This window comes from Malania oleifera, chromosome 8 (assembly GCF_029873635.1).
Source record: "Malania oleifera isolate guangnan ecotype guangnan chromosome 8, ASM2987363v1, whole genome shotgun sequence".
Classification (NCBI taxonomy): Eukaryota; Viridiplantae; Streptophyta; class Magnoliopsida; order Santalales; family Ximeniaceae; genus Malania; species Malania oleifera.
In genome coordinates this window covers 27,006,425-27,033,126 of record NC_080424.1, presented here as the reverse complement: position 1 = coordinate 27,033,126, position 26,702 = coordinate 27,006,425, and the positions used below count along the sequence as shown (strand labels likewise).

The 26,702-nt window shown below is 37.5% G+C and overlaps 1 protein-coding gene across 1 annotated transcript; it reads right to left on the bottom strand.

The window, feature by feature from the left end:
• Positions 1 to 469: 469 nt before the first annotated feature.
• On the bottom strand, positions 470 to 23,647 carry LOC131161777 (uncharacterized). The gene is made up of 6 exons (XM_058117741.1): positions 23,083 to 23,647; positions 21,991 to 22,108; positions 21,641 to 21,852; positions 21,488 to 21,515; positions 8,872 to 8,980; positions 470 to 868 (listed from the first exon to the last, which is right to left on the bottom strand). The coding sequence occupies exons 1-6, from the start codon at positions 23,362 to 23,364 to the stop codon at positions 787 to 789; spliced, it is 831 nt and encodes a 276-aa protein (XP_057973724.1). The 5' UTR covers positions 23,365 to 23,647; the 3' UTR covers positions 470 to 786.
• Positions 23,648 to 26,702: the final 3,055 nt, after the last annotated feature.

The window sequence follows — 26,702 nt, the reverse complement described above, 5'->3', positions numbered from 1 at the left end:
CATCAACAAATAAGTATAACAAAGATTGTGGTTTTGAATTCCTAGTAAAACTATAATCAATTTAGTGTGAAATTAATACAAATGGTAAGATTTTAAACCATGAATCATACATTACTATGTTTGGAGTTCTATACAAATATATATATATATATAACCAGGACTAATGAAACACAGCAAAAAAATTTTACATATTGTCAGTTTGCACGTGGGGAAGTTCCACAAAAAAATGGTTAAAAAGAGAAAGGATTTGAATGTTCCCAAAACATTAATCAGTTAAAATTTTTTTTATTAAAAATCATTTGAGATGCCAAAAATACCGACATTACATTTTCTGAAGGAAATTCATTTCCAAATTCAAAACTTCTCTGCAAATCTACAAAATTGAATGAACAGCATAAATGTACTGGCCCACAAGAAACATGGCAGTGAGCGAGTGAGGGACAGATGAAGGTTTTATATGACACATAAATGCTAAAATAAATTTGATTTCTCAAAAAAAAAAAAAAAAAAGGATTGACAGATTGGTTTTCTTTGATTCTTTTATATCCAACACAAGCATATCCTCCAGCATAAATAATCTGAAGACCTAGATCATCAAGACTGGAGATGAACCCAATTCGATGCATTTTATCCAGAATGTAGAAGATATATCAATTAACCAGATACAACAACAAATGCTATTCACAATTATTCGTGTAGAATAGGGATGACAGGAAGAGAATTGTTTTGATGATCTGTACAGCGAAGATAAACTCGTGCCATTCACATTCAGGAGTCCATCCAGATTCAGAGAGCCCTTAGAACAACTTTGCTGGTGGCATGAACTCCGTTTGCAGCAAGTTTCAATATAGTGCGGCTCCTATACAACCTGCAATCCGAATCGGCAACTCAAGTAAAGAACAAACCGCACTGTAAATGCAGATTTATTTTTAAGTGCATAAAATTATTAGTCTCCCTGAACCCAAATCTTTATATATATGTATGTAAGTAAATATATATATATGAAGCAAATATTCAATTCAAGAGCACCAAAGGGGTGCCAACTGAAGTACCAAGAAAAATAAAATTATATATGTGCTAAGAGGTCAAAAAACATCAAAAAGAGTGTATATCCAGACACTAAAGCCCACAATCTTCGAGAGTTATGAGAGAGGTCTCAGCTCCTTCAAAGACTCTCTCCGCACAACCTAAAAAATAGTGAGGGGTCAGAGACGAGGCCTTCTTTCTACAAGCCAAAAGCTCCACCCCAAGACACCCAACTACTCTGCCCAAGGGCTGCTACCAATAATAGGAAAGGACAAGCCCCACATATTTCTGACAATTACACGAGTGATTCACTGTTTCTGCAGGCATTTTGCAGAGAAAGTATCTGTTCACCAGAATGTCTACCCCTCTGGAGGTTACCAGTTGTCAAAATCCTGTCCCGGGTTGCTTCCCAATAATAATTTTTAAAAACTGAAGTACCAAGAAAAATAAAATTATATATGTGCTAAAAGGATTGTATATCCAGACGCTAAAGCCCACAATCTTCGAGATTTATGAGAGAAGTCTCAGCTCCTTCAAAGACTCTCTCCACACAACCTAAAAAATAGTGAGGGGCCAGAGACGAGGCCTTCTTTCTACAACCCCAAAGCTCCACCCCAAGACATCCAACTACTGCCCAAGGGCTGCTGCCAACAATAGGAAAGGACAAGCCCCACATATTTCTGGCAATTACACGAGTGATTCATTGTTTCTGCAGGCATTTTGCAGAGAAAGCATCTGTTCAAAATCCGGTCCCCAGTTGCTTCCCAATAATAATGTTTAAAAACCATCTTAGACAGGGTCTCTGTCTTCCATATGGCTTCTGATGGGAAAGAAAGAATCGCTGTCGTTCAACTTCCAGATTGGCCTGTCTTGGCCTTCTACATCAAGTTATCAGCCACCATTCCATAAACATCATTGAAGAAAAAGAAACACCCAGAAATTGGATTTTCAAAGGGGAATATCAATCCCAAATATCATGCCAAAAAAGAATGTGGTCGCCCTTAGCCACACCAGAACAGAGCACAGCAAAAAATTCATTCCTCCTTTTTCTCATCCACATCCAAACCCCCACTGCATATGGTTCCCTTTTATCCTCAGAGGTCCAAGGTTGTTTCCGGAAAAGGGCCTTAATTAAATGAAGCAGGGTAATTTTGATACCAAGAACAATCCCCCAGCTGCTTTTTTTTTTATATTAACCTTAACCATCACAATTTCAGCAAGTGATATTTAAAGCCCTCAACACATTACCCCCAAAGGAATGTCTTTTGAATGTCTTCCACCTCTTTGCAATGGGACATAGCAATGGTTTGGAGAGACGAAGTAGATTCGTGAGGGCACTCTCAGGGGTATATAATGCCTTTCTCATCCAGCAGGCTTCTTTTTAAAATTTGCCACAATGGGATCCCATATGCCCCTTTTTAAATTGAGCCCCAATAGGAAGTCCAAGGTAGTTAAGGCAGGTACCAACTTTGCAGTCCATAAGATGCCAAAAATTCCATAACCAAGGGCAACATGCTCACTTTGCCCAAATTAACTTTCTGGCCAGAGATAACTTAAAGCAAGGCAAGTGCATAAAATTTAGAATTGAGTGAGCCGCTGCCTCACAAAAAATAATGGTGTTATCAGCAAAGAGGACATGTGAAACCATAACTCTTCTGGCACATCAACCTTCATAGTTTTAGAAAGCATTGCAACATGATCAAAAGCTTTTTCTATAATGATCTTACCATCAACTCTTTATCCTTTCACGAGATGAAAATCCATATTTCAGAGGCAATCAATGATGCGCCTTTGTCTTTCTTCTACAAAACATTTTGGAAAAGGTCTAATAATTTCTCAATCACCTTTTTGAGCCTAGAATGACCTTGGAGACAAGTTTGAAAAAACACTTCCCACAAAGCTAATTGGATAGAAATCTCTGATTTTTTGCAGCCCTGCTATTTTCCCCCCTTCTGAATCAAAGAAATAAAGATTGAATTCAGGCTTTTCCACAAACCTCTCATTTGCATGGAAGTCCTTGAAAACTTCCAAAATTTCCAATCCAACCAAATCCCAGTTTGTTGGGCAAAAACCCAAATAAAAACCATTTGGGCAAAATGCTGCATCTCCATCAGATTGGGAAAAAAATACACCCTAGCATAGCAAGGGCTCAAGTGCTATCCAATAGGAAGTATTGTTGCCCAAGAATTAAAAGGTATGCATATAACCCCAAAAGGAATTATGGAGGGTAATGGAGGGATTGTCAGAAAAATTAAAAAGGGGAGGGCATGTAAGGGGGAAAAAATGTTTATACAAGGGTAGAGAAGCAAAAAAGGAAAGGGACACTCTCAAAGACACATAGATTGCAATTACCTGATACTCCATGCTATAACTCTGATTTGAGTGTTGGAGAAGGCCCCTGGAGACTGCCATGGGTATCCCAAGCTTTTTTGTTTCCTTGGTTGCAAGTGATCACAAATGGTTTGTGGACACAAAGATCAAAGCATAATTTTTAGCAACAAAAGATTTGAGCGCCAGGCAGGAGGAGAGGGAGAAATTCTCTTATTTTCGTTCTAGGGCCATGTCTACTTCTTAAAGCAGTACCCATCACAATCAAAAGAAAATAATTCCCCCTTGTCAGTTCATTCACCACCAACTGGCGTGCCACATCGTGACAGCCCCGTAAGCAATTCCCAACCTTTCAGGGACAAAGCAAAGCTATGATAGGAGAAGTCCTCCAGAACAAGAACCCTTTGACAAAGCAAAATCGAATATCAACTCCTGCTATTTTGGGAAAAAGAGAAGAGGTTGTTGTCTCAGCAAAGCAAGAGCAGAGCCCTTAACACCTAGATGCCAGCAAATAGAGTGGGAGGGGAGAAGGACCTTGAAAGCACCGATGCTAACGCAATACGCCCAATGGCATATAAAGAAAATTCAAGAAGATCGATGGTTGGCTACATCAAATGATGAAGTTCAAGGGCAGGCAATTGCCATGGAGCAATCTTTTCAACTCCTGGAAGCCTTGTTTAGTCGAGAGGTAATGGAGGAACCCTTGCCAGAAAAGTTTAAGATGCTAGATCTTGATGAGTATGCACACCCGATTGACCAACTGATGTTTTTAAAACATGGAGACACTTTCGAGTGGGGGATCAAAGAGCCACCCTGAGAATACGCCTCTTTCGCTTCTCGAGACACTTGGGAACATGCAATCCCAATTAGAGGATTGGAGGCAAAAAATCTTGAGGAAACCCAAAATGGAGCAAGCCGCCACAGTTTAAAATCTGAGATGGTAACCCTGGGAAATACGAAAGAGAAGGTTGCCCCAATTAGAGAACTTGAGATGGTAAACTTGGCCAAAGGCCTTGATGAGCAGCAAGTCACCACTATTGCTAAGACAGAAGGTGGCAACCCTAGAAAATGCAAAAAGAAGGCCACCTCAATCAAGAGACTGAGGTGGTAATCTTGGGAAATACCCTCAATGAGCAAGTGTCCACCACCATTAAGGCAAGAGGTGATAACCTTGGGAAATTCCCTTGAAAAGGCCCCAAAGGCTATATTGATTCAAGCGTTTGAGGTGCCAGAAAAAAGGCTCCAAAGGTTACCTTGGTCCAAGAATCCAAATTGCCAAAAAAAAAAAAAAAAAAAGCCCCAAAGGCTACTTCAGTCCAAGCACATGAGGTGCCATAAAAAAGGCCCGGCAACCATACTCAATGCATCCAAGGTGTCAAAAATAAGCCTCAAAAGCAACCGTAGTCCAAGCATTCTAGGCATAAGAGACCCAAAAGCCACCTCGGTCTAAGCACTCGAGGTGCTAGAAAATCAGCCCAAAGACCACCTCGGTTGAAAAAATCCAAGGTCCACATCAGTTGGAAGATTTGATGTGCAAAAGAGATGGGAAAATTGGCCAAAGTCACCTTGGTTGAAAATTTTGATGTCCACCTTGGCTTGAAAATCTGAGGTCCACCTTGGTTCATAATATACCAAGCTTGAGCTCAAAGGAATTCACGTCAGATTAATATAAATAGGGAGCCAAGGCACCTCGGCTTAGAAAGCCAAGCTCTACCTGGGTTTGTAACACTAAGCTCAACCTCAAAGGAGAAGGCATGTTTGCCTAGAATTAATATGAATAAGGTGCCAAGACACCTCAGCTCAAAAAGCAGAGCTCCACTTCAGCTCAAAAAACCAAGCTCCATCTTGATGCATAATACCGAGATTGACCTCAAAGGACAAGGCATGTTCACCTCGATTTATACAAATAAGGTGCAAAGGCACCTCAACTCAAAATACGGAGCTACACGTCCATTCATAATACTGAGCCCAACCTGAGAGAAGAAAGTGTGTTTGCCTCAAAATAATCTAAATGAGGTGCCAAGGCACCTTAGCTTGGGGAACCGAGCTTCATCTTGGTTGATCATTCTAAAGCGCAGTAAAAAGAGAGAATATGAAGGAAAGAAGACGAGTTGGGGAAAGGAAGAGCCATGAAGACAAACTCGCAAACCTGAAAGTGCCTTTCAAACATGCAGCATCTAATAAGGGCAAAAATATGACCGTGTGCACAAGGAGTCAATAGCGGTTAATAGTGGCAAAAATATGACCACAGAATCTTCACAGCAACATACAACAAATGACCTCTTGAGCCAAGGGGTAGACTTGCCATCAATGGTAGAAAAACCCAAGAATCCATCGATTGTCTCAAATCAGCTAGTTCCAAATAAAGATTTTTATAATAATTAAAGATTCCTTCATTCCTCCCTCCACCTCAAGCACAACCCCTTCAATCTCCAACTTGCTTAAGGAATTGCACTGAAACATTGGTGGCCGTCTGAAAGAATTTAGTAGTATGATCCCCTTCCTTGAGCCAAAGGGCCCAAGATTTTTGCCTCCAATACATCTTTTCCAAGAAAATAATTTTTGACAATTATTTTTTAAGCATCATTCTTCTCTTTCCATCATCACTCGAGAACCTAAAGGCCACTTCCTTATCACCAAGGCTGTTAAGTTCCCTCAAAAGAGATTCTTTGTTACTGCAGACACCTCCAAAAACTTCACTATTCCAGCCCTTCAAATAATCCCCCAAGGCTTTCAATTTAATCAACACAATGTACCCGTAACTTTTTTAAAACCTTCCACTTTGAGCCACATGTTTTCAAAGCAAAAAGGTGCAAGGCCCTATGCATCCCCGCCAATGTCAAGGATGGGATGTTGATCAGAGATTGGCCTTTATTCGCCTTAGAGAAGTGCTCTTCCCAATTAGTCTACACCAAAAACCTGTAAATTGTCAAAAGGGAGGGCAATTCTCAAAGATTGGACCAAGTAAAAGTATCACCCAAAAGAGGGAGATCAATGAGTATTGATATTCAAGAATCCAAGAATTCCTTTAAACATACATTTCTGTGAAACCTCCACTTCTTTCATAAGAATAAAGCAACATTTTAAAATCCAACCACAAAACCTAAGGGATATCCTTACGGCCTCAATGCAAAAGAATTCAATCCATTAAGTTCTCTCATGAGCCCTTCTACTGGCCCATAAATCCCAGAAAAAATCCATTTAAATTGTCTTCAGGCTTCAAAGGATCTGAAATTACAAGAGATTAAGAAGCTCCCACCTTGCCATCAAATAACTTCCTCACATCGTCCCCACATCATCTCTCTATAGAATGATAATACCACCAGCATTTTCCATGGCACAAAGAAAACTCATTCAAATATCCTGATATCCCAAATACTGTTAATGGCCTTCATTTTAGTCCCCCTGTAGACAAATAATGTTGCCTTTTCATTCAGTGAGGAAATTTTTTTACCAAAGTTCTCTTTTTCTGATCATTTAATCCCACTAACATTCAGGTGACAGACATTACCACCACGATTTGCTTGGAAAGTTGGAACACACCCTCTACTTCCCTCTCATCACCAGTTTCTAGCAATCCACCCCATTCATAATTAGTGGAAAATTCTAACCCAATGTTACCTAGAACATGGAATGTTCTGGATCATGGTACAGGAGCTGAATCACAATACAACACATGCTCTAAAATGTGGACCATTAAGGGTATGCTTCTATAGTTATATTGGTGAAATGTGTAACAGCACTTGTATATTTTGGGTGGGATATTGAGGTGTTTCTACATCTAGAGGATATTTTATTTTTTAAAATAGAATAACAATGACATAAAATAGAATTACTATGAGAGGATTCCCCATTTTAACTAATAAAAAAATATGTTATGTGAAAAATATTGAATTAAAATTTTAGCACGCAGAAACATTGTTTCAGAAATGAAAACATACCATGTTTCAGAACTTTTCACAAGGATGTTAGCATTTTCTGATAACTGTACTCTAAATCAGTCTCCACGATCATTGTCAAAGATATTACTAGAAATTAGAAAATGTGTTTGGCACGGCAGATCCCCATTCAGTAAGAAGCTATTACTAGGCATTTCTTTTCGGGAATCTCATGCTTGGGAACCCTATAATGGCCTATATCTAAAATGGAATGGGATTCCCATTGGAATCCAAGATTGCAAAGACATAGATCTGTTGCGGATTCCCACTTTTTTGTGCAAATACTGGATTCCTAGGAAACCCCGCATGCCAATAACATAGGATTCCAGGACAAACCAAACTTGGACATTCAGGATTCCCAAGCTCACAATTCCTGGGAATCACCAAAGATTCATTAAACCAAATGGCCAGTTAAGGTGATCAGGTGATTAGGGGGTTATATTTGGTTTCCACATCAATTTTCAACATGATATAAAATTGAATAAAAAATTAGGCTCACAAAGAAAACAATTTTAAATCTCATTGACAAATGAAAATTCAGTTCGCAGTTCAAAATATCATATTAAAACTTCAAAATTGTAAATTCTGCATTCGGACTTAAAAAAACAATTAGCAACAATTCTGGCCCACATTGACATATGCATCTAATTTTGACTTTTGCTCACTTAAGTCAAAAGCAGAGGTACTTCAATAAGAAGACAACTATCTTCAAATATTTTACATTACTCCCCAGTTTCCAGTCTCACCTTGAGCATCATTTCACATCTAAATGTCAGATTAGGCTCATTTGACATTGGTTCATAACAGATATAACAATAAAATATTTAAATATTTAATCAAATAAAAGGATGTCACAGAAACCTGGAAACTTTTGTCAATTAAATTTTACAGCATGATTAAGCTGCTAAGTATGAGGCAGAGACAATGAATAAATGAACCATGGAGTGTGAGCCACCGTGCAAAAGGTGCACTTCTTGAGATCATGAGTTTTCAAAATGTCCCTCTACTCTATTTAGCTTTCTACTTATTTCACACACAATTATTTAATAACTTCCCAAACAAGCAAGGGCAATGCTTGGATCCAGTTCAGGCTATGGGGTTCCAGAATGCTCAACCAAGATCCTAATATCCATTCAGCTAAGTTGCTACATCCATAATCATAGAACCCTTACAGATTGATCATCTCATAGAACATTTGGACTGACACATTTAGTTCCAATAAATTGGAATATAGGAATTTTCAGTTGAATGTTGATGGCATACTGCATGAATACATTTGAATCTTAATTTTCCGAGCAAAATCATCCATCTATCAACAAGTTAAAAATTAACATTCACAATAATGTAATTTTTGGGAGTAAATTTATGTGTGCGGGCATTATATTTCATCTTACTTGTCAAGAACATTTCATTTTACTTGGCTTGCAGGGGTTCTAATGGATTTGAGAGTTTATTTCATTTTACTCACCAAAAAATAAAATCATTTTAATAGGCCAATCAGCCAGGAGCTCTAAAAAAGTTGAAAGTGAAATTCATAACAGAATGTGAAAAATAATAAGTCATGACAGACAAAACTCACCCAGCTAGAGCAAGACCCCATGTTGAAAGAGTATAAAACATCTTTCCAGCATGCCAAATGTGTAACATCTTCTCTAACTTGTTCATGTCACACAATGCTTTTGCCACAGCTGCAAATTTATCAATCACCCAGTAAAGAAGAAGTATAAATTGTCAATTGTCAAATAACATATTAAATATTCACAACCAAAACAACACTATGAATCATGGTTTTAAATTGCGGTAGCCAGTAGCGTAACATAACGTAACGGTAACGGGTGTAACGGGAAGCTGGAGTAACGGATGTTACAAAACGGGAAGCGGGTGTAATGGCCGTGAATTTTTTTGAAGCATGCACAACCTTGTGCATATTAGCATACTTGCATGTTTTAAGCTTTTAGCCCTTCTTAGAAAGAGTTTTAGTGTATTTTGGATCCTTTAGCTCGTGTAACTAATTTATTTGGCAAGTGAAACAAGTTTACATTTGTTTTAAATCACCATTGATAGAAAAATTACGTGTGTGTGCGTATTTATACTTCTCATTGTTCTTATCTGTGATAAATTCTTATGTGTGCTACATTAATTGATAAAAAAAAAACATTATACACTCCATAATCTATTAGACACAAAAGACATACGAATAATACAAATATAATATAGCTAAAAAAGAAAGAAGGTTGAAGTTGAAAAATATAGAACATAAATATCACATTACTAATATTATCAAAATAAAATATTTTCCTAACAAGTTAGTATATTCAAATTGTTAATTAACGCATCTATTGTGAGTATTCAAAAAAATAGTAACTTTTGTATCATTGTCATCCTCATTATAATATTTTCCCCCTCTTGCCACTAGGTATGTGGAGAATGATATATGAAAGAGAGGGAAAAAGTGAGAAGAAAAAGTTTAAAAAAAAATAAATTGGTGTAACAGTCCTGTAGCGGTTACGTAACGGCCGTAGCAGCCTCTTCGTAAGGTCGCGGTCCGTAACGGCCGCTATGGCCGTGATTTTTCTTCCCACTGATTTCGCGGTGTGTAACGGTATCGATAACCCAAAAAACCGTTACGTAACGGTCGCGGCCTTTATTTAAAACCATGCTATGAATTCATCACAGTTTACATGCATCAAACTTCCAAAAGATAAGCAAAAGCATTGGAGACTCCTCAGCTAAAATAAAACGTGTCTGAAAAATAAGGAAAAAGTAGGGCGTGCCTATTACATTTGGGATTTGTAATTCATCTTATGCTAATGCAGGAAATATGAGTGCATTTAACACAGTTGCTGACTTTGAATGTAATGATTTCCAATACATTGAATAAAGAGACTACCTCAAAATAGTAATTTTAAGTAGTGCCCCTGGGGCACACTCAAAAGCCTCATTATGACGATATTATTCTCATATTACTGAGTTTCCAGGCAGGGGTGGAGTAAAAATTCAAGTCAACCTAATATCTCTCTAAATGGATTCCAAGTTGGGTTGGAACAAATGCATCCACATCTTCCTGCTTCCCCCTTCACAGGGTGATTTACAGCGTGAGCATGCATCTGCATGTGCATAACCAGTAGAATCATTCAAACTTCAGCACAAGTGAATAACATTTGCAATAAGATCAAACTTCTTCATTGCAGGTCCATGTAAGACTTCTTTTTTTGGATAATAAAAGATGATGATTTCAAATTTTAAAAAAAATGCTCTAGCCCTCGGGGTCAAATACCCGAGTAGTCATCTTCCAACAAGAAAATCCTCAGACTCTCGGATCAAGTACCCAAGTAGTCATCTTCCCAGAAAAGTTCACTAACCACTAACAACCCAGAAAAGTTCACTAACCACTAACATCTCAGAAAAGCTCACTAACCACTAACACCTCAGAAAAACCCACTAACAACTAACATCCCAGAAAATACACTCACCACTAACATCCCAGAATAATGCACCAACCACCAACTTCCAAGAAGTTCACTTCACTAACCACTTACATCCCACAAGAATGCACTAACCACTAACATCCCAAAATAATGCTCTAACCACTAACATCCCATAATAATGCTCTTAACTACTAACATCCCAGAGAAGTGTATTAACATTCCTATGTTGCCGTAGTTACTCCTTCATATCCCTGACTGTCAACAAGAAGTAGTGCCCGGTTGATCTGAGAGCATGAGGCAGATTTGTGGCCCAACTAAAACAAGTGTCTTTTATCTTTATAGGCTTGTTGCTAAAGATAACATAGGAAAATTCCTACTGTTACCTTGAAACAACGAAACCTATAAAGAAGGGCAATTGTAGACACCCCAATTTTAACCCGCCTCTCTTTTTCTCTCAATGTGAGGGCCCTTCGTAACAACATGATGACTTCTAAAAATTTGAAGGCCCTCTTCTAAGTGTCTTATTAGTCCTTGTTTAAAATCAAGTCCTCGTTACTTTGAAGTTAAGTCCTTATCATTGAGCCCTTGAAATTAAGCCCCTGTTATTGAAATACCTGTTAGTCGAGACCTTTTTATTAAGTCTTAGTGTTTAAAATTGAGTCCTTGTTAATTAAGCCCTTTTATTAAGTCCTTGTTTTTAAAATCAAGTCCCTGTTAATTAAAATCCTTGTGTTGAGTCCTTATTTTTAAAAGACGAGTCCCGGTTAAGTAAGTTAAGCCCCTGTTAATCAAGGCTTTTTATTAAGTCCTTAGGTGTGTTTGAAATTGAGTCCCTATTATTAAGCCCCCTGTCATTATTGCAAATTGAGCCTTCTCTTTTTTGTTAAGTCCTGTTTAAAGATTAAATTTCTATTGAATCCTATTGTGATAAGTTTATTTTTTCTTTTTTCATTGATTTCTTGCAACTGCAAGTCCCACAAGGCCATGCATAAGAAAAAAAATCAAAAATTTTATTGTATCAGCAAGTGATACACACGGCGTACAAATTGGATACATACAGGATACGATGGAGGCGCAAATTCAATAAATATGGGATACAGATACTCAGGGAGGTACAAATGTAAAACACAAAAACACAAGGAAAGCCCTAATTCTAAAAGACCAAGTAGCTCTGCTCTGCACCAAGAATATCCCACGGTCCCTCCAAAGATACCTGCACCAAAAAGGGAAAGTAGATCAATCGTGCACATGGAACAAAATTTGAAAAGAAAATCATTCAATTAATGGAGGCATTTTGAAAATTGGGGTGTATCCCCCCATATATTCGGCTAGACTCTCCATTGGAAAAAGAATCAGCCAGATCACAAGGATGGGGGGATTATTTTATTGTAGGAAGAAAAGCACAATTAGGGTTTTGCCCAAAAGGAAACAATGAAAAATGGTAGGACTGGACACTGTCTAAATTGACCGAGACCTCACACGGACAAAAAAGAGAGAAAATGAATACTCAAAGGACAAAGAGTATTTCTGAGAGAAAAAATAAAGAATTCTGAAAGAAAAACAGTGCAAAAGGGACAAACCCCTAGAAACCCCCGAAGGGGTCTTCACCCTATTCCTACGGCTCATACCAGTGCCCCCTGGCCCCAGCACCACCCTACAATCCAGAAAGCTGCCTAGACAAACACGGACGAAGGGAAAAGAAGACCAGAGGAGTAGAAGACCTCAGGTAATTTGGCTAATCCTTCCTCACCCTATTCTATGACACAGGACTCCCTTTGCGCATGCTTACAAGTTTAACCCCCCCCCCCCTCCAGAAGACCGGAACCCACAATGAAATAGGAAGACCTGAACCCACACTGAAGCCCGAACCCTGAAACCAGACCAAGACCTAAACAAGACCTGAATCCTGAAACCAAATTAGACCCAAACCCGCACTAAAACATGCCCATAACAGCGAGCCATCGCAGCCCAATAGCCCAAGCAACAAACCAAACCCATATTGAAACAAGCCCAAAACAGTGAACCACCGCAGCCCAAATAGCCCAAGCCAAACAAACCAAAGCCCCTTGCTTTAAAATAAAATAGGGCCAACCCAATCCATTTCAAACAACCCACCGCCCAAGACCGACCCAATACTTTTTTGTTTAACAAAGCCACAGCCTACTGTTTTAAATAAAACAAGGCTGGCCCAATCCTTTTTTTTAACAAAACCATGGCCCACTGTTTCAAATAAAATAGGGCCAACCCAATCTTTTTAAATAAAACCACGGCCCACTTTTAAAAAGCCATCAAGGCCCAAATCCATTGTTTTTAAAATAAAACAAGGCCGGCCCACTTTTTTAAAAAACACATCAGGGTCGGCCCATTCTTTTTAAACACATCAAATCCCAAACCAAATAAACAAGGTTGGCCCAATCTTTTTAAATAAAACCACAGCCCTCTTCCCTTTTTTCTCTTTCCATTAGCATCTTCAGATGTTCCCAGGTGATTTATCCATCTTGTTCCCCATCCTGCCGAGTTGTCTTATGAATCTTGACCCCTATTGCTTTGTACAGCTCCTTTACCAAGGACACCTTGGGATTACGTAAGTACAACCCATAAGGCGTTTACAGCTTCATTAAGTGCAATAGCAAAGTATGCTCTTCAATGGTTGGAGCCATGTCTAGCCCCTCCAGGGTAAAGCAGCAATACGAGTGATTCCAAAATTCCACCAGTACATTCGTCATTTCTAGGTTCACTGGTATATGCAACAAGAAAACTTTTGACGTGTTCGGGTGACCATCCTGCCCAAATGATTATCAACTCATCTAAGAAATTTGACCGGGTGTCCATCCTGACTCGAGCTGGCAACACAATCACAGTTTCTTTGTTCAGACTATTCCCCCAATGATTTTGTTGGCTTTTGGAGTATAATCGTACTACAAATCATACTGCAAATTCCTTTTCCTTGTACACTACTGTATCCTCCATGAAAAAATCAGACTTTTCCAAAATCTTGGCAAAGTAATATGTATGCCTAATATGGATACAAAATGTGAGACACAATGCCAATCATTTTAAAGAAATATATACAAAAGATTAGATCGTACGGAGAAGAATAAGGCTTCTGTCCCAACCCTAGGTAGGTTTATCACTTACGGTTTTTTCAAAGCCCTATCCTAAAGGGGGGAAACTATAGTTGAATATGTGAGGTTCAAGCTCTATTCCCTACTAATGACAAAGGCTCCCAGCAAGTCCCCATCCTTACCCAACAAGACAAGACGAAGTTCAAACTGAGTGGAGTGATTCGAGCGCCCCCAAAGACCTTGTCTCATTAGGGCTAATGGTATTACACTCCTATTTAGTACTAAAGGGTGCAGCCTGAGTATGAGGCTCGTGAAAATGCATGAGTTCATATACTTAGCCTAGCCTCATAATCCCCAACATATTATTCACATGCTTATTTAATATTCAAATATTCACAATTAAGTATTCACAACAATATTCACAAAATAAGACAGAATAATTAAAAGACTTATTAAACTCACATTTGGGATAATTCCTAATTAATTAATGGCTCAACTCTCTAAGGTGAATCCCCAACGCCAAGCTGCATGACGTCCCGGGAGCAAGTCCTCGAGGGCGAGGGAATAAAAATGTGTGATTTTGAAAAAGCTGAATTTGGAGTCGCCACTATCCTATTTTCCCTTGGTGCGGTTAGAACACCTAATTACTACTCAAAAAGTAGTCTCAATCAGCGTATACCAAGATTGGGATCGAGAGTTCAATTATGTGAGGGGAAGGTATTCGTACCTCTTACACACCCGTTCTTACGAACGGTACCAAATTAATTAAGAATTATCCTCAAATTGAATTTTCTAACATTCTAATTTACTCCTTAAACGAATAAATAAATGAATAAAAATACAAAACTGATGATATAAAATAAAAATAAAAATGAGTGACTTAGGAATGTCTAATAAGACCTCCAAAAGAGGAGATCTTGTTAGAAAAGACTCCCCTCAGAGCTAGTACAGGTGAGGTGTAAAATACCTCATTGCCTTTTTTATAATCATAGGGACACCCCTACCTCAAAAATCAAGAAAATATCCTTTTAAAAATATTCCCATAATTTTTCAAAATTTTGTAGAATTTTTTCTAAGTATTTTTGACATTTTCCAAAATTTTTGGGGTTTTTCAAAGGATTTTCTTCATTTTTTCGGGTCAAAATGATCCAAAATATTTTTCTTTACTTCAAAAATATTTTTTTCAAAATTTTTCCTAATTTTTTTGTGATTTTTCTACTATTTTTCTCAATTTAAAAATTAAATAAATAATATAATAAAGAAAATAATTAAAACGATTTGACCGGTCTGAACCAAGTCAACCGATTCAAGGGGGAAAGGATCTGGTCAACCAACTGGGTCACATGTCAACTTCGGTTGAGGACATGTGGCCACTTAAATTTATATGCATATATTTATTTATTTTTTTCCTGAGAAAGTGGGGTGACGTCATGCTGACGTCACCGTTGCCACGTGTTGCAAGCCAAGTGGCTTGGAGCCAATGTACAAAGATTGATGATGTGGCAAGATCTGGGCCATCCCCAGAAAACATAGATCGGATGACTCCAAATGCAACACGTCTAATGTTTAATATCCAAACTCTATTGAGCCACATGTCACCCATCGATGGTGACACTTGTCTCCTAAACACTACATATAAAAGCCTTCTTTTTCATTTCTTGCCATTTTTGCCTCTTTATTCTCTCTCTCTTCTCCTGAGCCCTCTCCTTTCTCCCTTTCTCTCTTTCTCTCTCTACCCTTCTGCGATGAATCGAAACCCTAGTCCTAGGTTTTTTGGTTCAAGTCTCCCATCGCACCCTCTCTATTTCCTTTGTTGACGATGGTTTCCCCCCGCTTTTCTCTTCCTCGCTCTCTCTGTTTCTGTTCTAACCTCCGCGAGGGATCAAAACCCTAGTACAACAGTTTAATGTTCGGTTTAATACTCTCCCCTCCCGTGTTCGTCTATTAGTGCTTGTTTGGTGCCAAAAGGGCTCCCAAACCCTTAACAGATAAATGTTCTCTCTTTTTCTTGGATTTGGGTTTAAATGGTGTTTTTATGTGCGGGTGAATGTTCAAATTTGTGCTTTGTGTATGGTTTGTGTTCATATTCATGATGTATGGGTTCAAATTGCGACGAATGTTGGTTCCTGTGTTCAGATTTTAGTGGGTTGTGCTCAGATTGTGATGTGTTTTTGGTGTGTTCAGATCTGTGGTGTGTGTGTGCTCTCATTGTGATGTGTGTTTGGTGTGTTCAGATCTGTGGTGTGTGTGTGTGTGTGTTGGTGCTATGATTCGAGTGAGTTGAACAGGCTTTAGGGGAAGTTGACTCGCCCGAAACCCAGTGAGTTTGGTTTAGGGTTGACTCGGGCAAGTCAACCCATTGGGCTCATCCAGTGTGTGGGTTTTGATGTGTTTTTTTAAAAAAAAAAAAGTGGGCATGCTCTGTTTTATTTTAAAAATAGTGGGTTTGGGCCTTGACAGTTTAAAAAAAAAAAAAAAAATGGGTCATGGTTTTATTTAAAAATATTGGGTCGGCCCTGTTTATTTGGTTTGAGCTTTGATGTGTTTAAAAAGAATGGGCCAATGTTGATGTGTTTTTTAAAAAAGTGGGTAGGCCCTATTTTATTTTAAAAACAATGGGTTTGGGCCTTGATGGTTTTTTAAACGTGGGCCGTGGTTTTATTTAAAAAGATTGGGCTGGCCTTGTTTTATTTAAAATAGTGGGTCGTGGCTTTGTTAAAAAAAAGTACTGGGCCGGCCCTGGGCGTTGGGTTATTTGAAATGGATTGTGCCGGCCCTGTTTTATTTTAAAGCAAGGTACTTTGGTTTGTTTGGCTTGGGCTATTTGGGCTGCAGTGGTTCACTGTTCTGGGTTTCTTTCAGTGTGGGTTTTGGTTTGTTGCTTGGGCTATTAGGCTGCGATGGCTCACTGTTATGGCCATGTTTCAGTGTGGGTTTGGGTTTGATATGGTTTCAGGATTCAAGTCTTGTTTAGGTCTTGGTCTAGTTTCAAGGCCCGGGCTTCAATGTGGGTCCAAGTCTTCCTGTCTCATTGTGGGTTCCGATCTTCTTGGAGGGGGGGAGGCCAGTAAGCATGCACAAAGGGAGTCATGTGTCATAGAATAGGGTGAGGAAGGATTAGCCAAATTACTTGAGGTCTTCTACTCCTGCGGTCTTCTTTTCCCTTCGTCTATGTCTGTCTGGGTAGCTTTCTGGGCTATAGGGGGGTGCTGGGGATGCACCTTTGAGTGCCAGGGGGCACTGGTATGAGCCATAGGAATAGGGTGAAGACTTCACCCTTCAACGGTTTCTAGGGTTTTGCCCCTTTTGCACTGTTTTTTTTTTTTTTCCAAAATTCTCTCTTTTTTATCTCAGAATTGCTCTCTATCCTCCTCTTGTGTGTTGAATTCTCTGAGTATTCAGTTCTCTCCTTTGTCTGTGCGAGACCCTAAAATTTGTAGGGCTAGGTCTCAGTCAATTTAGGCAGTGTCCAGTCCTACCAATTTTCATTGTTTCCTTTTGGGTAAAACCCTAATTGTGCTTTCCTTCCTACAGCAACATAATCCCCCCATCCTTGTGATCTGGCCAATTCTCCTTCCAATGGAGAGTCTAGCCAAATATATGGGGGGATACACCCCAATTTTCAAAATCACTCCATTAATTTAATGATTTTCTTTTCAAATTTTGTTCCATGTGCACGATTGATCTACTTTCCCTTTTTAGTGCAAGTATCTTTGGAGGGACCGTGGGATATTCTTGGCACAGAGGGGAGTTGCTTGGTCTTTTAGAATTAGGGCTTTCCTTCTGTTTTTGTGTTTTACATTTGTAGCCCCACCCCCACCCCTCGAGTACCCCGTATCTATTGAATTTGCACATGCACCCCATCGTATCCAATATGTATCAAATTTGCACCCCATGTGTATCACTTGCTATTATAATAAAATTTTTTATTTTTTTCTTATGCATGCCCTTGTGGGTCCCGCAGTTGCAAGAAATCAATCAAAAAAGAAAAAAAAGTATCACAACGGGACTCGAAAGAAATTTAATCTTTAAACAGGACTAAACAAAAAAAGAAGGCTCAATTTGCAATAATGACAGGGACTCAGTTTCAAACACACCTAAGGACTTAATAAAAAGCCTTGATTAACAGGGACTTAATTAACTAGGACTTGTTTTTAAAAATAAGGACTCAACACAAGGATTTTAATTAATAGGGACTTGATTTTAAAAACAAGGACTTAATAAAAGGGCTTAATTAATAGGGGCTCAACTTTAAACACTTAAAGACTTAATTAAAATGTCCCAACTAATAGGGATTTCACTAACAGGGGCTCAATTTCAAGAACTCAATGACAAGGATTTAACTTCAAAGTAACAGGGACTTGATTTTAAACAAGGACTTAATAAGACACTTAGAAAAGGGCCTTCAAATTTTTGGAAGTCATCATGTTGTTACGAAGGGCCCCCACACTGAGAGAAAAAGAGAGGCCCGGTTAAAATTGGGGTGTCTACAGGGTGATTTACAGCGTGAGCATGCATCTGCATGTGCATAACTAGTAGAATCATTCAAACTTCAGCATAAGTGAAAAACACTTGCAATAAGATCAAACTTCTTCCTTGCAGGTCCATGTAAGACTTCTTTTTTGGGATAATAAAAGATGATTACTTCACTAGATTAGGAAGAATATACCAAAAAAAGAGTAAGAAATCTTCCTAAAGAACATAGGGAAAATAGAAAAGGGACAAAATGGAAGAAAAAAAGTATAACAATAAAACCAAAGCAAGCCAATCCCGTTGTGTATCAAAGAATCTCACTCCATTAAAGCAACCAGAGCCAACACGTTGAACTGATGCTAAACAATGAATCTTGGCCCACAACAAAGAAATATTCAACTTTTCCCCCATAAGAATGCATGCATTACTCCACACCACCGCGAAAACCGCACATCTCCATAAAACATTGGCATCTTTGCTTTTACCAAACAAAAAAGGAAATGGCCAACAAATCCCCCACCTTAACTGGACACAACCCAGCTTTCTCCCAATAAACCAAAACGCATACTCCACATCTTCCAAGCAAAGTCACAGAGCAAAAACAGATGAGAAAACATTTCTGAACTGATAAAACATAATGAGCACACATCAGGAGAAAGAGCGCCTTCAAATGTTTCCTGATCTATTAAGAACAACCAGCCAATAATTTTGAAGGGAACCTTGGCCTTCAAAATTATTTTATGAAGTGGGGAAAAAGAATTAGCACTAGTGAAAAAATCAAAGAAAGATCTACAAGAAAGTCGCCAAAGAATCTAAAGACTAAGAACGACTATCCGCTTCAAAGGAAGGATAACAAGTTTTCCAACAATAACAACAAAGAAGAGAAATCCTCCACCTCCCTAAAAAAGAAGTCCTTGCATAGGCTAAGCACGTTGAACAATGTTAGTCCACCCACCTGCACCAACAAATCATCCAAGCACAGGTTTTCATGCATTAAGCTTACATAATTAGAGCTGGAGGTAGAGCTGCATCAGCCTCATCTCCCACACACATGGCCGTTTACGATCTTTTAACACCCTCCCCCCCCTCAAAAAAAAAAAACCTGCTTCTTTTTCCTACAAAAGCCTTGGTTAGCAACCGCATAAATTGAATACAAATGGCTCATCACATCCATCCCATAATCAATTTTATCAAGCATTTCATCGAAAAAAGTAAAGAAAATAAAAAGGAAATAAAAAGAAGGATCACCACTTCATAACATGGATATAATGGAAATCCAAAATTCAGCGGAAAACTATAAATGACCAATGATTTCTTTCTTCTTCCAGCATGCAAAATAGACACATTGTTTTATTGAGCATCCTCCTTCTAGTGAGGTTCTAGAATTGTGGTTGAAGGCAGAGGGCAGTCCACGAAGGCAACTCTGCACATCAGCCTTTGGGTTCAACAGCTACTCCATGCAATCAGCAACCAATTTGCAAGGCACAGAAGATTTTTCACCCTATTACATCATTTTTTTTATAGAAAACTAAAAATTTATTAAGAAGAAGAAGAAGAAGAAGAAGTACAATAAAGGAGCATAAGAAATCCTCCTTAAAAGATACAAGAAAAAAGAAGAAAACCAGATAAATCAAAACAGCACACCCAACCAATCATGTTGTAGATCAGAAAACAAAACCCCTTTTGAAACATCCAGACGCAAAAACCCACAAAGAAGGCAAATACTAAATCCTATCCCAAAGCATAATCGAATGCATCCTCTTCCCGGTAAAAATACAAGCATTCCTTTCCAAAAAAATCCCCCCCACAAAACTACAAAAACTGCACACCTCCATAGCATCGAAGCATCTCTACCCTTCTCCAAAACCTGTAAAATAGTTAGCCAACAAATCCTCCACTGACTCTAGACACAACCAACTCCCTTCAAATAAGCCAAAAAGATTATTCCACACACTCCAAGAAAAGGAGCAATAAAGGAATAGGTGAGAAGAAAGAAGATTCTGAATTTGAAAAACATAAGTATTGAAAATTTGTATTTCTCTTAATTATTCGAGTATCAAGCCAAAATAGGATTACCCAATCAAAAATCCATTTCCCTTCGCTCAGTGCAACAATCTCGGTCCAACCCCGGTGAGGTATTGTTGCTCTACCCTTTTGTCCTCATAATTTTGCTCCATAAAACGGTGCCCACAAGGTTGAAGCCTAAACCATCTTTATATAGCCAAGATCTTCCTAGTACATGTACCATGTGGGGTGTCAAAGGCCCTCTCATCCAATCTATGACACCATCACAATGGCCCACACCTTTTGTGTAGGATCCACCCACATGACAATTTCCCTAGGGTGGCTCTAATACCAAATGTAAGGGTCTCAACCACAACTCTGGTCTACCCGACTAGGCCTCCATGCTCATTGAACCCTAAACCATCGTTATATGGCCAAAACCTCCCTATTAAGGTTTAGCATCAAGATACTCAGCAAATTCAATTCAACTTACTTGTTGTCTATTGTTCCACCTCTTTTGCTTCTTTGAATGACATCATCACTATTTCTTCTCCAATTAGATCTTCCCCACAATGCCTTAATCTTCTTTCCAAGGAATTCCATTTCTTATAAAAACTAACAACATAATTAAGACCTTATAATTCTTTTGAAAGATTGTTTCTTGTCAATATAATAGAATAGAAAAGAACTAATTTTGACAACAATACAACAATTATAAATAAAATCCTTAAGCTTATCAAAATGGCAGTTGACAAATGATACATTATAACAACAGCAAACACACCATGACAAAACACTGTCAACAATTTGACACTTAACTTCATTAACTCCAATATTTTATTATTTTATAATTTAGAAAGAAGTAATGCAACAAAGGGATCAAAAGAACCCTAAAGCTTAATTTCATTATAAACTCCAATATCTCTCTGCTAGCACGTCAACATACTTGCTACAATATATCGAAATTCTTGATTTATCATCAAGATTTCTAAACGTCATCATATGTTGTGACTGTGAGCATGGTAGCATATACAAATAAAAGCTGGAAAAAGAATACAGAAAGCAGATGCTCATTTCAGGAATCTTCCAAGTACTAGTGTTCCTAAAGAAAATTGTTCTTAATCAGCATCATCACTGTTAAGGACCAGAAACATGCAATATAAATGGTTCAATGGCTCCTAGAAAAAACAAAAAAGAATAGCTCAACTAAAACCTTTATACTTACTTTTCTGCAGTTCCTCAGGTGTAAAACTCTGCATTTTCCAAGGAAGCAAATTAAAGCGAGGTACATGTTATAAGGTGAAAAAATTAGAGAGAGAGAGAGAGAGAGAGAGAGAGAGATAGAGAGGGAGAAGCTAATGTTTTGATTGTCACATACCAGAGCTTTCGGGTTTGACAAAATGCATCTAGCTATAAAGCTGGCAACCCCATCCACGACATGTTCCTCGCTGACAACCACATAATTTTCATCATCAATCTCACAGTATTCTTCAACTTTACTTGGAACCATTTCATCTGTGACCCACACCCACCAACTTGGTTCTCCAAGGTCAATATTGATAAGAATTTCAGCTGAATGCAAATCAGCTCCTAGTCAAAGGAAAGGCCAGCAAGGATTTAGCATTAAGTAGCTTAAGAAAGGAAAATGTTAAATTGAAGCACAAAAGTAAAGGAAAATGTTAAATTGAAGCACAAAAGTCTACAAAATTAATAAAATATATCAAGAACCTGTGGCCTTCTTGAAAGGAAATTCATTGCCAGTTCCATTAGCTGATGCCTGATGGATGGACTTAAGTTGACTCAAAAAATGTTTAGAATCCACAGTAGCTACAAGACGGGCATACAACTGCAACCCAGAAACAAATGCCCACACGGATTTAGTTCTATTTCTTGGTGTAAAGGCCAAAACTTCTGAATTATTCATATTTTCCACATGAATCAAACTATACACCTTCTAAAAGGAGTGACGGAGCAAGACAATTATGAAACTTTGTGTCGAAGCCCAAAACAACTACCATAAAAATAACACGACAGACTATATAGATAAGAATCAAGCATACTTTATCTGATAAAGTACATTGCACAAGATCACAGTGAAGGTTTTATTTTAATGCACCAACACTAGGACTTAAAATGTGCTTTGAGACTCCCTACTGAAGCTCCCTTCAAGCATTAACAGCAAAAGGTGCTATTTTGGGGGGGATGGGGGACGATGTAAGGGGCAGAATGCTTATTCTTGTAATAACAAAGTTTCCATGTCTTTGGTGACCTAAAATCATGCCTTCGATTCCCCTTAAGGCATTACATCGGTGAATTACCAAGGGAGCGTCAATAGGCGGGTGGCTTTCAACCCTTGGGTTTGGTGTCGCAGCATAGTGTCCAAAGTAGGGCGATGGTGACAGGAGTCGCCGGATTATCAAAAAAAGAACAAAAAATAAATAAATAAACGTTTCCATGTTGATTCTAAGTGGCAATCCAGTTTATAAATATTTTGAGGTGGGACTAAGGATGCAACTTAGCAAAATGAATAGAAGTGCTTCTGAAGGCACAAAATCTCAACTCATTGCCACAGCTACGCAAAAGATAATAAATAGTTAGACAGGAAATAAAGTGGATAATCTAGAGACAATCAGACACGTTTGAATCCCCAGAGCAAATTCCAAAACTTCTCCCAGCTTAAACAAAAACTCATGGAGACACCAAATTTTGTAACAAGCTATCTCTTCTAATCCAACGAAGATAAGAAGAAAAAAAAATCAATTTTGTTGGAGCAAAATCAAAAGATAAAAAACATGTCCAAAATGTGGACAGGATGCATACGTCCGGAGGGCAATCTTTGGAAAGACCCGGAGCTTGGGAAAGATTTTGAAGTAGTTTGAGATTCTCCCCGAGTAAACCTCTAAGGCGGCAATTTTCCGATCGTAGGGCCTCCAACTCTTGCTCTGAAGACAAACAGCTATTGTTCTCGCTGACGGCTTCCCGATCCTTGAGATTGTCATCGTCGTGGTGGTGGTGACAACATTCTATGGCGGTCCACGCCACGTCCGCCACCTCCAACACCGTCTTCGCCACCTCCATGGCGTCGTGGCCTTTGCTCAACATCTCTCTCTACTCTCCAGAAATTTGAACTTCAATTTGGGTTTGCAGAAACCCTAGATGCCCTGTAATGGTTTTGTTGCCGAAACAACTGCGTTCTCAATCGTTCCGTTCTTGTACTTTTCCCCGGTGGAAGAATTTCAGAGAAGCCGGACAAAGGAATTTTTTATAATTTAAATTTATGTTAATTAAAATTATTTTACAAAAATGCAACTTTATATCTAAAATTGACGTATAAAAAAAAATCGTCGAACTTTTTTAAAAAAACATTGCAGTAGTGTATTTAATTAAAAAATATTATTTGAAATAGCGTGTTTTGCATAATCAATGCATACGCCAGCAAGTCTTTCTTTTTTATAATAATATTTTATTATATTATTGAAATAAGTGTTTTCCTATTTTATTTAAATTATGAGGTAATATCCCATTGGTAGCACGAGATAAGTAAACTAACATATAATTACCAAATTAACTAACTGAATTCGGTTAGTTCGATTACATATTCAGATAATTTCAGATATTTAATTTTCAGTTCGAGTATGAGTAATTTTAATTTGATTAATCGAATTACCTGAATTACTTATTAATTAAAAATTAAATATAAATTAATAATATTAATATATTTTATGTTAAATCTTAATATTTTATTTTTTTATTTTTTTTTTTACTTTTTAAAGGCCTAGGGTTCGTTCTGGCCTCAAAGTTCTCCCTCACCTCCCTAACTCCCTCTATTGCTATTGTTTTCGGCTAGTTGACCGGCTGCCATCTGCTGCCTCTACTCACAGGCACCTCACTAGCCGTCATCGCAAGGCATTTACCAGGAGTTTTTTCCTGTTTTATTATTATAAATAAATAAAATATTAAATAATACTCTTATTGGGAAAAAATTTCTCAAACTAATGCTCACATAATCTCGCAGCTTGATGCTGCGAGATTTAAACCAATGGGCCAATGGGAAGGTGACGCGTGGCACGGATGTGAGCAAATCTCGTAGTTTGGTGCTGTGAGATTTAAAGCGAGCAGCTAGCGGGAAGGTGACGCATGGCAGGGGCTTAGAAAATCTCGTAGCACCAAGCTACGAGATTTAAAATTCTAGTGGTTGGGAAGGCAACGCGTGGCAGAAATCTCGCAACACCAAGTTGCGAGATTTGTATCTAAAATGGCGCAACGTTGTGACACGTGGATAACCTCGTAGGATAGACCTACGAGATTTGCTTCATCTGCCCTTTTCCCTCCCGAGCGCTCAGAACCGTTTGCAAAGGGAGATTGCAGAGAGTGCAGAGAAGACGGGAGATTGCAGGTGACCGTTCGGCTAAGCTTGCAGGTGACCGTTCAGGACGCAGGTGACCATTTGAAGGCGAGGCTATTTAAGGGAGAAAATGGGATAGGTATTTTTTATTTAGCAAAAACGTGAATCATTGAGTTTTTTACTTACTGATTTGAATTTGTTGCATTGAGTTGGATTTATTTCATAAGTTGGGTTTGGATATTTTCGGTTCATAACTGCATCTGGACAAAGGTTAGTTTTTATATATTTGCTTTTTTATATTTTTTATTTCATGTTCTATCTGTTAAATTAAGTTTCTAATTTGTTTTAATTTTACAATATTAACTAAATAAGTTGCTAGGAAAGGCAGACTCAATTAATAAAATTACTACAAGTGAATTTTAATGACTTCATTACTGGTTGTAAAAGAAATTATAAAAATTTGTAGAAGATAATATTTGGGATCATAAATCAAGACATGTATGGATTGGAAAGAAATTTAATACAATTTTTATTATTAATACAGACATGTAACATTTGAATTAAAATTATTTTCAATGTAAATTAGAAAAATGAAAAAAGTTATATTTTTTGATTATTTCAAAAATTGAAAATAGAAAATAAAATTGTTTCTGCAGTATTATAGTTTTAAAACATTTTATTGTTTTAAGTTTTCTGCATACAAATGTTTTACACTGAAAAATTAGTCATCTTTTTTTTTGTAATTTTTTAACAAATACCTATAAATAAAAATAAAAATTATTTTTCACAACTAAGCAAGTATTCAAAGTTTATTATGATTATCTAATTTTGATTGCTTTGATTGCTCACTGATGGAATCGATCCTGAATTTAATCCACACCATTTAATTGAATGCTCACTTTATTATAAATTTGATCTTTTTATATAGACATGGAGAGGGAACATAATAAGGTTATGAAGTAAGACTCATTATGCCTCTAAACGCCATTTGTCATTCTTGTATTATCTAGATTATGTGTTAAACCTTCCCAAAAGTTATCATTAGCTTCATGATCACAATTCTCTATTTTCTTATTAGCTTCCTTGATTCAAATTTTTAAACTTTAAATTTAAATTTAAAAGAATTTAAATAAGTCATCATAAAAATATTCAAAAGAGTATATTGTAAATAGCTTGATTTATTCGCAAATATGATCAAATAAAATTTTCATCAAATAGTAGTATATATTTTATATACTAAGGTGATATTTAATTTGCACAATCATTCTAAATTTAACATGCACAATCAAATATGGTCCATCTCATTTAAAAAATTAAAATCCAACTATTTATATTCATTTAATTTACTTTGAAAAATAAATAAATGAGCCGCAACATTTATTAGAAAATTTTGAAATTTTATAGTAGTAGGGTGAGAAAACAATTTAAGAAATAACCAAAACAAATTGCTTGGATATTCTATCTTATGACACAATATTAAGTTACATATGAACATTGTTGGTACTTAGGTGATAAAGTGAAGGGGTGAAAATTAGTTATTTAGTTTACAATAACCAAAATAATTGTATGTCATGTGTCCAATAACCAAAATAATTGTATGTTATGTGTCCAAATAATTGTAAATCAAGTGACATATTGATCTGAATGCCTCCTGCATGACTGATGCAGTGATGTGAAATGCATGTTGATAGATATTATAGGTTCTCGCATGCTCAAACTATGTTATTACATTGCTTGCAAACGTTTCAGGATCATTGTAAAATTGGGTAAATATTCAAATTACATATGACATGCTACCGAAATTTTGGTAGAACTTTTCCCAGAAAAGTCATAAATGCATGCAAAAATAATTTTGAAGTGACGAGTGAAACATTTAGGGAAGATTACATGTGCATGAACATAGAGAAAATAATTCTTGATTACTATTGACTTAGCATATCACTTATACATACAATTGTTGTTTTGCGTAGGTCTTTTATCTTTCCCAATCGTCGACCTAAATGGCAGGAAGTTCAAGCAGTACTCCGGTGACGGTATTGTTGTACATAGGGGGTCACATTATAACCGGACAAACAGGTGTTAGTTATAGTATTCC